We start from the raw sequence: 17,130 nt of genomic DNA on the forward strand, positions 1-17,130 counted from the left end.
AGAGAGAAGTAGAGAATCCTACCAGCAGGAGACAGATGCCCAACAGGTACATGAAAAGTACTCATCACTATTAATCATCAAGGAAATGCTCTTGAGTAAGTGGAGAGTATCACTAACTGAAACAGGGAAAGAAGCAAGTTTTGAGGGGGGTGGAGTTTAGTTTAGGACATGCTAAATAAGAACTGCCCCATAAGAGACTCTTAATCATAGGAAACAAACAGGGTTGCTGGAGGGGAGGGGGGTAGAGGGATGGGGTAACCGGGTGACGGACATTGAGGAGGGCACGTGATGTAACAAGCACTGGGGATTCGTCAGTAAAACTGATGAATCAAAGGCCTGTACCTCTGAAATCAGTAATACATTTATGTTAATTAACTGAATTTAAATTTAAAAAGTTTTAGAAATATGAAGTGCCATCTCCAAGTAGGTAACAAATAAGCACGTAGAAGTACAGATCTAAAGTTCTGGAAGAGAGGTTCGGGCTGGTGGTACACCTTGAGACTCATTAATATTTGGGTTGTACTGGAAGCCAAGTGAAGAGCTGCAATTACCCACAGAGACTATACAAGATGAGAAGCCAAAGAAGGCTGGAGTCCTGGGGAAAGCGGGGAGCAAAGGACTGAAGAGACTAAAGGAAAGGGCAGGAGAATCAGGAAAGAATGAAAGGTCAGGGCAACAAGGAGGTAGTAAATGAGCCAGTAAGAGCAGCTGAAATGACAGGTAGTGGCATCGCGACTGAATAGGGAAGGGAGGGAAGCCAGAGGGATCCGCCGAATGAAAGGCACGGGAGTGGCAAAGGCCTCAATTAGGAAGACGGTGATAAGATGGTGTTGGTGCCAGAATAAAGGAGACAGGAGTGTGTGCTACCTGAGCTCAGTGTCTTAGAGTGGTTACAGACTAGTTTTGAATGCATGTAAACACATGTGTACTACACTGAACAACCTGAGTTGTTCAGGACAAAGGACAAGACGAGCGTCATAAATAGGCTCTGGCTTGGCTGGATAAGGTGTGCCCGAATGTCAGCTGGCACATTAACAACAAAACCAAGTGTTGTCTTCTTCAAGGGGTAAAAAACGACTCTAATTAATTATAGTAATAAGGAGACATTCTTAGAGTTTATAAGGTACAATTTTCATGCTCTTAACTTTCATTTGTATAGGGGTACAAAAGTATTAAGAATAGTATCTGTTGTAAAAACAATTATTTTTGCATGTGATGTTCAGCAGCAATTTGCATTTTCTTCTTTAATAAATATCCATGATTCCTCCCATAGTAATTATTGGAGTGATAAATACAAATCTCTTGGGATGTCTGGCTGGCTCAGTCAGAAGAGTAGGCAACTCTTGACTTTAGTGTCATTGAGTTCAAGTCCCACGTTGGGTGTAGAGATTACTAAAAAAAATAAACAAAAAAATACAACTCTCTTATAAAATCTACACAACTCTCATAAAATCTGTTCTATGACAACATTTTTAAACCTAATAGTAATGGAGAAGACACTAGTAGAATACTTTAGGAAATAAGGGCACCTGGGTGGCTCAGTGGGTTAAGCCGCTGCCTTCGGCTCAGGTCATGATCTCGGGGTCCTGGGATCGAGTCCCGCATCGGGCTCTCTGCTCGGCAGGGAGTCTGCTTCCTCCTCTCTCTCTGCCTGCCTCTCTGCCTACTTGTGATCTTTCTCTGTCAAATAAATAAATAAAATCTTTTAAAAAAAAATACTTTAGGAAATAATTGATTTTTTTAGTTGTCAGAATTCAGTTGTATTCTTTTTGTGGTAGGCAGAATTCTAAAAATGTTTCTCAAGATTCCTACCCCCTGGTTATTGATTCAAACAACCTAGGTACTGCAATAAAGGGACTTTGCAGCTGGAATTAAGGTTACTCATCAACTGACTTTGAAGTAAATATCCTTGGTTATCTGGGTATACATTGGGTATACCCAATGTAATCATATGAGCCCTTAAAAGCAGAAGAGATAGGCAGAAGAACCAGAGCATAGGGCAGAGAGGAAACGAGAGAGATGTGAAACATGCAGAGGACTCTACCACTCTTGCAGCTTTTAAGATGGAAAAGGGAGCCATGAACCAAAGAATGTAGGTGGCCTCTAGAAGCTGAGAACCACCCTAGCCAAGAGCCAGCCAGGAAATGGACACCCCAGTCCTATAATAGAATGGAACTGAATTCTGATAACAGAAACCAATTCATCCCCAGAGCTCCAAAAAGAAACTCAACCCTAGTGACACCTTGATTTTCAACCTCTGAAATCTGGCGCAGAGAATGAGCTAGGCCAAACTGGGCCCAGACTTCTAACCTACAGAAATGTGAGATAAGGGTACAAATGGGTGTTGGTCAAAGCTGATAAATTTGTGGTACTATGTTCGAGGGCCACTGGAAAACTAACACATTTTTTTAAACTACTGACTTCAGATGTGCTCTATCAAATCTCATTTTCTCAACCCTTAATGTAACTTTGGACAGAATTCACACATCTTCCAATAATACTCGGTTATTATGAAATCCAGCCTAATTTATTTTCCCCGAAACTTTTATTTTGAATATCTTTAAATCTGTAGAGAATTTAAAAGAATAGTATTTAAAAAATACCCTTATACCTATATCCATCAATTGCTAACATTGTCCTATATTTGCTTGTTTTGTCACTCTCTCTAGATATAACATAAATATCTCTATCTCTCCTGCTTTCTTCTTCTCTGTATCAGTGATCCTCAACTAGGAACATCTGGCAAAGTCTGGAGACATTTTGATCATCACTACTGGGGGTGTTACTGGTATCTAGAGGGTAGAGGCCAGGGATGCTACTAAACATCCTACAAAACAGAGCCCTACACAACAAATAATTATCCAGCCCAAAATGTCAATAGTGCTGAGGTTAGAACATCCTGCTCTTGGGGTGCCTGGGTGGCTTAGTTGTTTGAGTGGCTGCCTTTGGCTCAGGTCATGATCCTGGAGTCCCAGGATCCGGGATCGTGTCCCACGTCAGGCTCCCTGCTCGGTGGGGAGTCTGCTTCTCCTTGTGACCCTTCCCCTTCTCATGCTTTCTCTCTCTCATTCTTTCTTTCTCTCAAATAAAGTAAAAAAAAAAACAAACAAACAACAAAAAACAAAAACAAAAAAAAACCATCCTGCTCTTTATACATGATGTATATATAAACAATTTTCCTCAGTAATTTATAAGTAAATTATAGACACTGCAGTATTTTTTTACCCTAAATATTTCAGTTTATACCACCTAAAAATAAGGACACTCTTAAATAACACAGTTTACCAGTGATACAATACCATCCCGTGTGTAGTCCATTTTTAAATTTCCCCATTATCTCAAAAAAGTCCGTTAGCACTTTTTTTTAAAAGATTTTATTTATTTCTGACAGAGATCACAAGTAGGCAGAGAGGCAGGCAGAGAGAGAGGAAGGGAAGCACGCTCCCCGCTGAACAGAGAGCCCAACTCGGCGCTCGATCTCAGGATGCTGGGATCATGACCTGAACGGAAGGCAGAGGCTTTAACCCACTGAGCCACCCAGGCAACCCCCTTTAGTACTTTTTATTCAAAACCTGGATCTAATCAATGGCACAGAAGTTGGCATGTTGATCAAGGTTTTAAATTCAATATAAATAAGAAGCTCTAATTTTCAAGCAGTTGGGGGGCAGGCAGTAAAACTTGTGGTGCCAGCTCTAGGATCTGTAAGTCTATGACTCTGACACCACGCATCTCTAAAATGGATGCAGTAATTAATTCAGAAGGTCATCAGCACGTTATAAATCTCTCTTGCAAGAATATTCTCAAACATGATCACTCAGTTCTTAGGACAGAAAGGGGAACTGAGTTTATATTAACCCACAACCCTATTGAAAAAACATCAATCTGAAACAACAAATCAAGAAGGAACTTCTTCCAAAGAAGACATGAAAATGGCCAACAAGCACATGAAAAGATGCTCAACATCTCTCATTGTCAGGGAAATTCAAATCAAAGCCAGACTGAGAGGTGCACCTGGGTGGCTCAGTCAGTGAATCACCTGTCTTCAGCTCAGGTCCTAACCTCAAGGCCCGGAATCAAGCCCCGCATGCAGTTCTCTGCTCAGCAAAGAATCTGCTTCTCCCTCTGTTCTCTCTCTCTCTCTCAAATAAATAAAATCTTAAAAAACAAAACAAAACACAACAGTGAGATACCACCTCATACCTGTTAGTACGGCTACTATTAAAACAACGACAACAACAAAAAATGAAAAGAACAAGTGCTGGCAAGGAGAGTCCTTGCGCACTGCTGGTGGGAATGTAAATGGTAGACACAATAAAAAGATAGTGTGGAGTTTCCTCAAAAAATTAAAAATAGAATTACCCAATGATTTAGCAATCTTGCTTTTGGGTCTATGTCCAAAATAATTACAAGCAGGATCTCAAAGACACATTAGCATTCCCATGTTCACTGCGGCATTGGTCACAAGAGCCAAGAGGCAGAAGCAACCTAATGTCCAGAGACAGGAATGGATGAGGAAAGTGTGGTCTATACATATAGTAGAATATTACAAATATTATTCAGCCTTTACAAAGACAAGTCATATGGTACAAGTTGGAAGAATCTTGAGGGCATTACACTAAGTGAAGTAAGTCAGTCACAAAAAGACAAATACTGCATGATTCTACTTATATCTGAAGGTATCTGAAGAAGTCAGACTCATAGAAACAGGAAGTAGAATGCGGTTACCAAGCTGGCAGGGAGGGGAAAATGGGGAGGTGTTGTTTAGTAAATACAGAGTTTCAGTTTTATAAAATGAAAAAGTTCCAGAGAGCTGCTGCCAACAATGTGCATATATATATGTGTATATATATAAATTTTATTTCTTTGAAAGAGAAAGAGAGACAGAACAACAGACAGCATAATGGAGAAGGACAGAGACAAGCCGACTTGGGGAGGACAGGGATAAGCAGACTCACCTCTGGGCGGAGAGCCAAATGTAGGGCTCAATCCCAGAACCCTGGGACCATGACCTGACCTAAAGGCAGTTGCTTAAGCAACTGAGCCACCCAGGCACCCCAACGATGTGCATAATTAACACTAACGTACCATACTTAAAAATAGTAAGATCATGAATTTTATGTTGTATGTTTAGAGTCACGATAAAAAAACAAAACGAAAAAAAAAATAACCACAATACCAGAATCACATCTAAAAAAGATAATTATTTAATTTCATGAAATATTGTCAACTCCCCCCACAAAAGAATTACTTATTTCTAAAGAAAAATTCATCCACTAATATTTTGGGAGTTTTTTTTTAATATGTTTACATTATAATATCTTAGTTTTTCTAAATTCATATACTTTGTAGATTAAAATTTTAAAAATTATTTGCAAAATATTTGAATGTCTAGAAATGTGTTTAAAAATGTGAGACATTTAGCTTTCAACCAAATGATATAAAAATATGGTATTTAACAGAATGATACAGCATTGTTTCAAAGCAACTTTAAGAAATTAAAACATTGGGCCCCTGGTTGGTAGTTGGTTGAGTTCTTGGTTTTGACTCTGATCTTAGGGTCAAGAGATCCAGCCCCATGTTGGGCTCCACACTCAGCACAGAGTTGACTTGGGACTCTATCTCCCTCTTGCTCTGCCCGTCCCTCCACCCCCCACTGCATGTGCGCTCACTCTATCTTTAATCAATCAATCTTTAAAAAAAAAAAAAAAAGAAAGAAATGAAAATATTAAAATGTACCTAACTACAAAAAGAAGAAAGAAAGAAAAGGAAAAGAGAAAAGGAAAGGGAAAAAAGAAAAGAAAGAACTTCTCCAGAGAATACAAAACAACTCTATAATACATCAAAGTGAAAACCATGGCAGCATTGGAAAGATTACAATAAAGAAACCAGCACTGTTACTGTATGCTACAACCCGAAAGTGTGGTGACGATGCAGTCTGTCTGAGAATTCATCACTTCTTTGAGTTCCTAACAGAGGTAAAAAGCAATTAATGGTAATATCAATGGCTACATTATAATTTTATGCTTGAATTTAAGACATTATGGGATGCATATGCTCTCAATGTACTGATCAGTCTCAGGAAGCTAATTATAGTTTTAGAGATTTAGTTTCAGGCAAAAGCAAAAGTTAAGCTCTGAACGGCAGGTCTAACAAACATGATGAGAACCACACCACCTATAGCCTTGGGGGAAGAGGGAACCACTACCTGCTCTAATTATCTTTAGATCTAAAATAATCCTGGAGGCTGAAAACAGGCAAGAAGCTGTAATACCCTTAGTACCATATTTGTCAACACCATCACTTACTACCAGTTAATCTAGATCAGTAACCCCATCTGGCACTAAATCCCACAAAAGAGCCACACAAAGTCATAAAGAATGAAACCATCTATAGCAGTCATGTTTGAGAAACAGTACAAATAAAACCAAAGAGTCTGGTATCAGAAATGTTAAACAAGTGCCCACGCTCTGATAAGAACATGCTATCCATCCATTCCTTCAGGGCAAGTCTACTGAACATATAATTGGAACTGTTAGTCATTTTTAAGAAGATGCCTTAAGAAATATAAAACTTTTGCAATCTAAAGGGCTTGAAAACCTTTATAAGTACCTACATGTCTCAAACTTCAAACTCCATTAGAATTTCAGCAGCTTTTTCAATGCAACAGGGCATGCAGACAGAATGACTAGAATGGAAATGTGTATAATCTAAATATAGAGAATTGCTCTAAATTGTCTTCACTTTCATTCTTCCAGGACTTAATGATAGTGAGAAAGAAGAAGGTATTCTAAACTAAAGACAAGGAATTATAGGGCTGTGTAATCAGTCCCACTCAGCCTTGAACAAACCCTAAACAAAGCAGATCCTAATTTGTAGAAAACACACTGCTAAAAACAGATCAACACAGTTGTCATTCTGGGTCACAACACCCAGCGGGTGACAAGTAGTATCATCATAATGGTGTGTGGGAAAAAAACACTGCCTGAAAATGGTCTGAGCTGGTTAACAGACCCACAGTTTATAATTTTTGACAGAGGACTCTATTCAGTGTGCCACAATGGTTAGCAAGGCCAGGAAGTACTATCTCTGGGTAAGGTTTCAACAAACTGGCTGGAAAGGATGGAACTCCAAGGTAGTACGCTCTGAGAATGATGCCTTGCCATGAGACGCTTGTTGATCAGTTAAGTGTTTGCAGGTCACAAACTTTCCTGGCTGACAGAGGCCCCATAGACAAACAGTACACCAGCTCCGCTTCTCTGGAAGAAGTATTCCCTGCATCATAAAACTGGCATTGGTGGAATCTGCAACAAGGGGCAGAGAAAAGGACTACATCAATGAGATAAACTCATTTCCTTTCCTTTTTTTTTCTCCCACAGCTTTATTGAGAGATGATTCACAAACCATCCATTTTATTCATTTAAAGCATGCAATTCGATGGTTCTTAGTATATTCATAGAGTGCAACCATCAACAGTCTCAGTTTTAGAACATTCCTATTACCCCCAAAATAAACCTCATATCTATTTCTCCCCAACCCTCCCAGTCCTAGGCAACAACTAACCCATTTTCTGTCTTTATAGATTTGCCTTTTCTGGACATTTCATATAAATGGAACTATATAATATATGGTATTTTATGGCTGGCTTCCTTCATATATTTAATATTTTCAAGGTTCATCCATGTTATTGTATATATCAGTTCTTCATTCCTCTTTAGAATTTATTTTTTTAAGATTTTATTTATTCATCTGACAGACAGAGATTACAAGTAGGCAGACTGGCAGGCAGAGAGAGAGGAAGGGAAGCAGGCTCCCTGCTGAGGAGAGAGCCTAATGCGGGGCTGGGCTAGATCCCTGGACCCTGAAATCATGACCTGAGCTGAAGGCAGAGGCTTTAACCCACTGAGCCACCCAGGTGCCCTTTCATTCCTTTTTTGCTGAATAATATTCTACTATGTAGATATACCACACAGTTCTTCATGAGCCATAGAATCTCTTCTGCTATATAAACAAAGCTTTAAGCAGTGATTAGGCCCCCACATTAGCCCACAAATGCCTATTTAATCCATATTACAGCTGAAAATAATATCATTAATTGCATAATGCTATAGTTTTCTAGAAGCATTATCAATTATCTCAGTGTTATCTGGACCAATAAAAACTCCAGGATTTGAAAGTCCTTTATAATGAAGTCAACTGATTAAAATTTTTTCCCTGTAAATTGTAGGAGGAAAAGAACTTGTATGCCCTGAGGACTAAACACTTCAGGACATATCTGTTTTTTCACCTTACCCAGTTGAAGACAAACAATAAAATTACAGCTGTATAAAGCTGGTCTCTGCAACTTCCCTCTCTTCTTGCTGGGCCCTTCATCACCCCCCCACCCCCACCCCCCACATCTTTGAAATCCAATTCCTCCTACTCTTCACTCCATCCCCTATCCCCCAAACAAAGCAAGATCTTTTACACCTGTTAACTAATGCATCCTCATTCTAAAATAATACATTTACATGAAAATGTTACTTAAACCAGACATTTATTTTCTAAAACATTCTCCCAAAACACAAAATGAGAATTAGTTTCCATAGAAGAACTCTTTCCCCAGCCTGAACAAGCTGGTGAGGGGGTAGTTTTTTGTTTTGTTTTGTTTTGTTTTGTTTTTGCCAAGAGACCCTCTGGAATCACAGGAAGCCCACTCCATAGCAAATTCAATCAGTGTTCTCAAGGTAATGCATACCCAGAAGGAAGGCAGAGAAAAATAAAGAACTGTTATCAAATTTGTTACATATGATAATTGTATTGTATTTATGTCTAAAAATATCCTTAACTGTTAGAAATGCATAATAAGGTATTTGGATGGAATGATGCAATATGTGAGATTTGTTTCAAAATTCTTTAGCTGGTTGGAAGAATATTATTAAAATGTCCATACTACCCAAAGCCATTTACAGACTTAATGCAAACCCTCACAAAATACCAACAACATTTTTCACAGAACTAGAACAAATAATCTTGAAATTTGTATGAAGCCACAAAAACCCTGAATATCCAAAACAGTCTTGAAAAAAAAAACAAAAAAAACAAAAACTGGAGGTATCACAATAGCAGATTTCAAGACACACTACAAAGCTGTAGTAATCAAAACAGTATGGTACTGGCACAAAAATAGACACATAAGTCAACGAAACAGAACAGAGAACTCAGAAATAATTGACCATGATTATATGGTCAATTAATCTTCAACAAAGGAGGCAACAGGAAAAAGCCTCTTCAACAAATGGTTCTGGGGAAAATAGACACCAACATGCAAAAGAATGAAACTGGAACACTTTCTTACACTGTACACAAAAATAAATTTAAAATAGATTAAGGACCTAAATGTGAGACCTAAAACCATAAAAATCCCAGAAGAGAGCACAGGCAGTAATTTCTTTGACATCAGCTGTAGCAAACTTTTTCTGGATATGCCTCCTGAGGCAAGGGAAACAGAAGCAAAAATAAATTTTTGGGACAATATCAAAATAACAACTTCTGCACAGAAAAGGAAACAATACACAAAGTTAAAAGGCAACCTACTGAATGTGAAAACGACATATTTGATAAAGGGTTAGTATCCAAAATACATAAAAAACTTATAAAACTCAACACCCAAAAAACAAATAATCCAATTTAAAAATAGGCAAAAGACATGAACATATATTTCTCCAAAGAAGACAAACAGATGACCAACAGACATATTGAAAAATGTTTACCATCACTCATCATCAGGGACATGCAACTCTAAACCACAATGTGATATCACCTCACATCTGCCAGAATGTCTAAAATTGAAAACTCAAGAAACAACAAGTGTTGGTAAGGATGTAGAGAAAAAGGAAACCACTTGCACTGTTGATAGGATGCAAACTGGTGCAGCCACTGCGGAATTCAGTATGGAGGTTCCTCAAAAAATTAAAAATAGCATTTGGTATTTTAGTGAGGCTGCAGGGGTGGCTGTTGTTCTCTGAGCTTTGCAATGTCACCCAAGGACAAGAAAGATGCCAGAAAGTCAACCAAGAAAGAAAAAGACCCAGTGAACAAAACCTGGGCTAAGACCAAAAAGAAGTGATCCAAAGGCAAAGTTCAGCGCAAGCTCAATAACCTGGTCTTGTTTGACAAAGCAAGATATGACAAACTCTGTAAGGAAGTTCTCAGCTATAAGCTTATAACCTCAGCTGTTGTCTCTGAGAGACTGAAGATCCAAGGTTCCTAGCCAGGGCAGCCCTCCGCGAGTTCCTTAGCAAAAAACTTATGAAACTTGTTTCCAAAGCACAGAGCTCAAGTAATTTACACAAGAAATACCAAGGGTGGAGATACCCCAGCTGCTGGTGAAGATGCATGAACAGATCCTACCAACTGTACATTTTGAAAAAACTTTATTAAATAAAAAAATTTAAAAAAGAATTACCCTATCATCTATTAATTTCACTCCTGGGTAATTTATCCAAAGAATATGAAAACACAAATTCAAAAAGATTAGCACACCCTTATGTTTACTGCAACATTATCTACAATAGCTAAATTATGGAAGCAGCTCAACTGTCTGTCAATAGATGAGTGGATAAAAAAGTGGGAGATATATGTGTGTGTGTGTGTATAACTCAGCCATGAAAAGGAATGACATCTTGCCATTTGCAACAACATGGATGGAACTAGAGAGTATAATGCTAAGTGAAATAAGTTGGTCAGAGAAAAACAAATTCCATATATGGAATTTAAGAAACAAGTGAACAAAGGAAAAAAAGATCATCCAAAACCAGATTCTTAATTATAGAGAACAAACTGATGCTTACCAGAGGGGAGGCATGTGGGGGGATGGATGAAATAGGTGATGGGGATTAAGAGTACTCTTATCTTGATGAATACCAAGTAATGTATAGAATTGTTGTATCACTATACCGTACACCTGAAACTAATATAACACTGCATGTTAACTACACTAGAATTAAAAATTTTTAAAAATAATCCAATAAAAACCCCACTTCAGTTGCAAGGAGGACAATGAGAGGAGAAATGAAACAAAATACTGATAATTGTTGAGGGCAGGTGATAGGTAGGTAAGAGATTATTATTCTTTTCTGCCTTATGTATGCATAAAAATTTCTATAGTAAAAGGTTTTAAAAGAGCAAGAGACTGTTCTCTTACTCACAGGTAGTCTTTTGCTTCTTCTCTTTTCCTTCATTGCACCAACTGTTGTCATTATACATTTTTGAAATTATTTAACGTTTGCCTCGTGCTCGCTTCGGCAGCACATATATTTAACATTTGCCTCTAACTAGACTTTAAGCTCCATGAGGATCATAAAGATGTTTGCTTAGCTGTAGTCGAATTGCTATGACCTCACAATGTTTCTGGCATGTGACAGGCCTCCAACAAATATTAAATCAATGATTTAGTCAATATGATAAGTCATTGTGAAACTGGGTCAATATCAATAAATGCTCAATAAATACTGGGGCGCCTGGGTGGCTCAGTGGGTTAAAGCCTCTGCTTTGCCCAGGGTCCTGGGATCAAGCCCCACATTGGGCTCTCTGCTCAACAGGGAGCCTGCTTCCTCCTCTCTCTCTCTCTGCCTACTTATGATCTCTGTCTGTCAAATAAATAAATAAAATGTTTTAAAAATAAATAAATAAAATGGAGGGGCAAGCCAGAAACCTTTGGATGAAGGAATTCAACATATTTACTTATATGTACTTACCATTTAAATTCACATGCTTTTCTATTTGAAGTTAGTAAAAATGTCACAAAAAAACGATTTAAATTCATCTAGCTTGGCTTCACTACGCTCATGTGATATACTCAGTTAATAACTATAATCTCCATTTTATGATAGGGAAAATATGGAACTAAAAAGTTAGGAAACTTTTTCAAGGTCATGATGAAACAGAAGCACAAATGAACAAAGATCAGCTCTGTTCTTAGGCCTCATGCTGTTTCTAAAAGAACACAATTTTAGTCTCAGGAAAAATAAAACAATAAAAGAGGAAAGGGAGTACTGTATATATTAATTCAATCTTCAGTGGCTAAGAAACTTGAGCAGCTGTATGATAATCTCAGTTGGAAATGTTTTGACTTTGCCCAAAACAATTTCAAGGTTGAAGTGCTTAGTAGTAGAGAAATCGTAAAACCAGAAGATGAGGCATTTAGAAAACAGGGAACAGGAAAAGGTGACACTTAAGTAATTTTTTTAAAACTGGTTAAGTCGAAATAGTATAATGAGGGACAACTAACAAGAAATTCATAAAGGGAATAAATACTAATACCAAGACATTAAGACACCAGTTCCCAAGTTTCAAGTTTATTTATCTCAAATATAATACTAAAATTAATATTATTTAATCATTATTTTATATAGAGGTAGCCTACTAAAATATCACTGTGCTCCTAAATCCTTTTGAAATGGTTAAAATCCAAGTTTACCTTAATTTAGTAATAGATAATGATGTGCACATTCAGAAAGGCAGAACTGCCAAAAGTTTGTGATTAATGGAAATATAACTGTTGGTAAAACTAATCTTAATTCAGCCAATCTGAAAGCTCTTGAGTTACGGTGCCAAAACACGTCACAGCCACATTTATGGAGAACATTTAGAGGCAAACTAGTCAAAGTCTAAAATAAAGTCTGCCGCAGAATCAAAAAAAAAAAAAAAATACATATACACACACACACACACACCTAGTTTTAGCAAAAAAAAAAAAAAAAAAAATTAAATATCCCAATAAACTTATTTTGGGGAGAGAGTCTGGTAAGACTTTTGTTGTTGTTGTTTGTTCCCATAGAGGGTTACAACGAGGTATCTGGCCTGGGCTAAATTCTACACTGCGTTACTCTACTGTACTCAAGCGTAATTACTACTGTTGGAGCTGCTACAAGCTGCTACTCAGGGCATTCGTTCAGCTTTACTCCTGTAGTCTCTATATCATGGGTTGTCAAATCATGCTTCCAATTTGCAGTACATCATTCACTGAGGGTAACGATTTACATATGCAATTTCCAAACAAGAATGAAAGATTTACTTGCCCCTTGATGGCTTCTCCTCAACTTTTAAAATAATTTATAAAAGCGCCAACTGAGCATGACTTCCATCCCCAAATCATCTATCAATACCTTAAGCTTTTTAATGTAAGCGGTAAAAGAAGTACTGTCCTCTGAAGGCAAACAACACTGCCGACCCACGCGAGACACTGATTTGTAGTTGTTTTTCCACTGGGGTGATGGATTTGCGCTCAGCTACTCACGGTGCCTACTAGGTCCCCCTGGTGACCAACAGTACGTGAAGGCAGTAGTAGGGTTCGAAGACATAGACTGGCAGCGGCACAGAGCGTGGAACGGGAAATCATTAAAGATTAACACGCGAACAGTACACATGACATGACTGAGAATTACGTTTGCATTTCTGGGGTATTTGAGATCGGCACTGTCCCCTTTCCTTCTGGAAAGCAAACACCCATTCGCCTCTTTCGGGCTTCCGAGTCCTACCTCCTGTTTAAATCACGAGTGTGATGCAAAGATCGAACCGAGAGGCTCAGCACTAGGCACGTCGCTTCTCGGGGATCTGGGGAAACCCTGATGTGACAAATTGCCATAATTTTCTAAAATATGGTGGAATGACACACCACCTCTCCTACCACCGACCGAAGACACAGAGTCGTGAAAAGCCGACCTGCGGGGCCCACGGGGGAGGGGGAAGAGCAGGAGAGCTCCAGACCAGGGAGCAGCCGGCGCACGTCCCGAACCCAAGCTGCCGAGCCTCAACTACTAGGGGCGTAGGGTCGCACCCGGGTCACGTCTCGGGGCTCTCGGGATACTAGGGGCGCCAGCGCGAGCCCGGGCGGGGAGACCCGGGCCCCGGAGCCCGGCGGCCAAAGCGCGAGAGGCGCCGGGGCAGCCATGGGGGGCGCGGGCAGCGCCGCCGTAGGGTCTGCGGCTCCCGGCGGCCGGGGAGGGCGCGCCGCCAGGTACCGGACAGCAGGGGGCAGCGGGTTTCGGGCGGGCGCCGACCTAGGGAGGGAGGAAGAAGGCAGGCGAGTCCCGCACCGCGGGGGAGGGCGCCCAGCGGGCTCGCCGCCGGCCTACCTGGAGGTAATAGGGTTTCCTTAGCCAGGCCCCCGGACAGAGACTCCTCGCCATGGTAATCACACATCGCCCCGCCGCGCCGCAGTCAGAGGCGGACCCGAGCACTGGCGACCCGGCTCCCCGCCTTCCCCCTCCTCCCCGCCCCCAGCCCGCCCGGGCCCGCCCACTCCTCCGCCCCCGCCGCAGCGAGCGCCGCGCTCCCCCCCGGCCCCGCTGCGGTGGCGGCGGCCGGCTGCCCGAGGCTCGGCCTCCCGCTCTGCTCGCCCGGCCGCCGCGGCTATCAGAGCCGCGGCTGCCGACTCCGCCATAAAGGGGAGTCGCGCCTTGCCTCGGCCGACACAAATCCAACTGCGCCTCGCGCTTAAAGGGGAGGCGTGCGGAGGAGGCTGAGGGCGTCGCGGAAGGCCGGGTGTCGCACGCTCCACGCGGGGAGGGGCGAGTCGCGCTGGCTGTGTGCTGCGCGGGCTGGAGCGCCGACCCTTCGGACCTCGAGGACCCAGCTCTTGGCTCCCGGCTCCCAGCGCTGCATGCGCCGCGCGTCCCGCCAACGCCGCTACCCTTCCAGTTCCGACTGACGTTCCCTTTGGACTGTGCTCCATCAGTCGGGACGTGTCTGGGAGGGCTGCACGGAAATTTAATGGAAGCTTGGGGTTCCTAGCGTGGAGACGGGCTCGTTCTCCCTCGCGCGCGGCGGCGGGTGCGGCCTGGGCGGGGGGCGTCTGCCGCAGCCCGAAAGGCCTTCGCGCGCTGCCCCTGAGGACTAGGACTCAGCGCTTGTGGCAGAGCGAACGCGGACAGGGCTCCTCTCCGCTGAACTGAGAGTGTCCCCCAAAGCCATTTCGCTTCTTAATGGCCTTGAACTTTTTTTATATAATGTACTTTTTTAAAAATTCAGAATTTAAGTTTGTATTGTTTACAAACAGAGTTTTCCTGGCCCCACCCAGAAACCCTGACATTTAAAAAAAAAAAAAAAGTACTGAATTAAATGTATTCCTGAAGATAGGAGACCTGGGACGTGGCATAGTTACTCAGGGAAGGCTACATAGCGAAGGGTGTGGTGTCTGTCTTTTGACAGTGAAGTCCAAATAAGGGAAAAAAGAGCCACCCTAGTGGGAGAACAGCTATTGATCCGAGAGACTCGTAGTGAAGGAAGACGCGTTTTTGCTTTTTTTTTTTTTTTTTTTTTTTTTCCACCCCGCATACCACCTTTCATGTGATGCCAGCACAGTTTTTTAGGTAGCCAGTTAGAACTCTTCCTGGCCTGTTGCTCTGAACTGTTTTCTCCAGAAGCAAACCTTTACTCAGTCGCTGTGGTTTTTAACTAAACCTCGCAATGGTGCTTTGCATTTCTTGGGGGGGAAAAAGCAAAAAGAAAAAAATAAACTTCTCACCTGCCCCTCCCCCAACCCACATACAGGCACAGATTTTAAACCGGGCCGTTTGTGATTGCTTGCAGATAAATCCATTTTTCACTGATTTTCAGTTTGAATTAAGAGAACAGTAATTTCTTGAGTTAGCTGAGAATGGCTGCTACCTGTTTCATTCATTCATTCATTAATCCAGTAAATACTAATCGAGCACCGGGACATTGTTCTAATTGATTGGGTTATAAATCTGAACAAAACAGTAATGTCAATCCTTGTGAATATTACATTTTCGGAGTGGGAGCAACAGGCAATAAGTAATGAATACAACAAATGAAATAAAATAGGGTAATAAAGCTGATAAGGGATATAAAAAAAGGAAACAAATCAGTGGAGATGAGGTGAACCACAGGTAGTGTAGGTTTGAAGAGAAAGATCAGAGGTTTAATTTGGACATGTGGCATTTGAGACCTATTAGAAATCCAAGTGAAGGGCACCTGGGTGGCTCAGTTGGTTAAAAACTGCCTTTGGCTCAGGTTATGATCCTGAAACCCCAGGATGGAGTCCTGTATTGGGCTTCGCCCTCACTGGGGAGTCTGCTTCTTCCTCTGACCCTCCCCCATCTTCTGCTCTCTCTGTCTCAAATAAATAAATAAAATCTTAAAAATAAATCCAGGTGAAGGTCTTGAGTAGGTAGTTGTATTTTTGAGTCTGGGGTTAAAGACAGTGGCTCAAGCTAGTGATATTTGAGAGATACTAACATTTAGATGATATTTACAGCCATGAGACTGGACAAGATCCCCAAAGGAGTGAATGCAAATAGGAGAGAACCAAGAATGAAGCTAGCAAAGGAGACTGAGAAGGAACAGCCAGTGAAGGAGGAAAACCAAAAGAGAAGTGCCTGGAAGCAGAGTGAAGATAGTGTATCAAGGAGGAGCAAATGCTTATATGTGAGTAAGGACTGAGAACTAACTTTTGGATTTAATACCATGAAGGTCATTGGTGACACTTCAGTGGATCAGTGGGGGAAAATTTGATCCATGTGAGTTTAAGAAAAAATGGGAGGAAGGAATTAGGATGTCTAATATAATTCTTTTGAGAAGTTCTTTACAAAGGGGAACCGAAAAATGAGCAGTAACTTGTGGTAGAAGTGGAGTCAACAGCAGACTGACAAATTGGGAGAAATATTTGCTCTTGATGAGAATGATCTGGAAAAGATCTGGAAGATGAAAAATTAATGCAGGATCAAGAAGAGAGAATTGCTGGGGCAGTGTCTTTGGGAAAGAGTTTGGAATCAAGCACACAGGTGGAAGGATCTTCTGTAGACAGGAGCACAGGCTCTTCTATGGGTACAGGGAAGCAGGTGGATGGGAGGGTGGGAATCTGGAAATTCTCTTCTGATCATTTCAGTTTTCTCAGAGACAGAGGAAGTAAGGTCATCAATAGAAAGGTCCAGAAGAGTAACAGAGCCTTGAAGAAAGAAGAGGTGTGAAGTAGTTAGCTAGGAGAAGATGGGAAGATGGATGGACTAGGGAAAAATCATATGCTTACCAAGTGCCATAAAGGGCCCACTTGAGTTCATGGTCATGAATTAAAGTGAGATAAGTTAGTGCGATTGTGCCTTTTTCCTCCAGTAATAATTGGCTACCAGA

General features: G+C 41.1%; 1 protein-coding gene and 1 pseudogene across 2 annotated transcripts in view; one reads left to right on the forward strand and one right to left on the reverse strand.

The window, feature by feature from the left end:
• DIPK1A (divergent protein kinase domain 1A) overlaps window positions 1-14,267 on the reverse strand; it is a 124,444-nt gene extending 110,177 nt beyond the window's left edge. For both annotated transcript variants that reach the window (XM_059138066.1, XM_059138065.1), the window contains exon 1: window positions 14,115-14,267. In XM_059138066.1, the coding sequence (XP_058994049.1) occupies window positions 14,115-14,168 (54 nt within the window). In that variant the 5' untranslated portion in view covers window positions 14,169-14,267. The remainder of the gene's footprint in view (window positions 1-14,114) is intronic.
• Window positions 10,013-10,378, forward strand: LOC131810304 (small ribosomal subunit protein eS25-like; annotated as a pseudogene).
• Window positions 14,268-17,130: the final 2,863 nt, after the last annotated feature.

The sequence above is a fragment of the Mustela lutreola genome, chromosome 10 (genome assembly GCF_030435805.1).
Source record: "Mustela lutreola isolate mMusLut2 chromosome 10, mMusLut2.pri, whole genome shotgun sequence".
NCBI classification, from domain to species: domain Eukaryota; kingdom Metazoa; phylum Chordata; class Mammalia; order Carnivora; family Mustelidae; genus Mustela; species Mustela lutreola.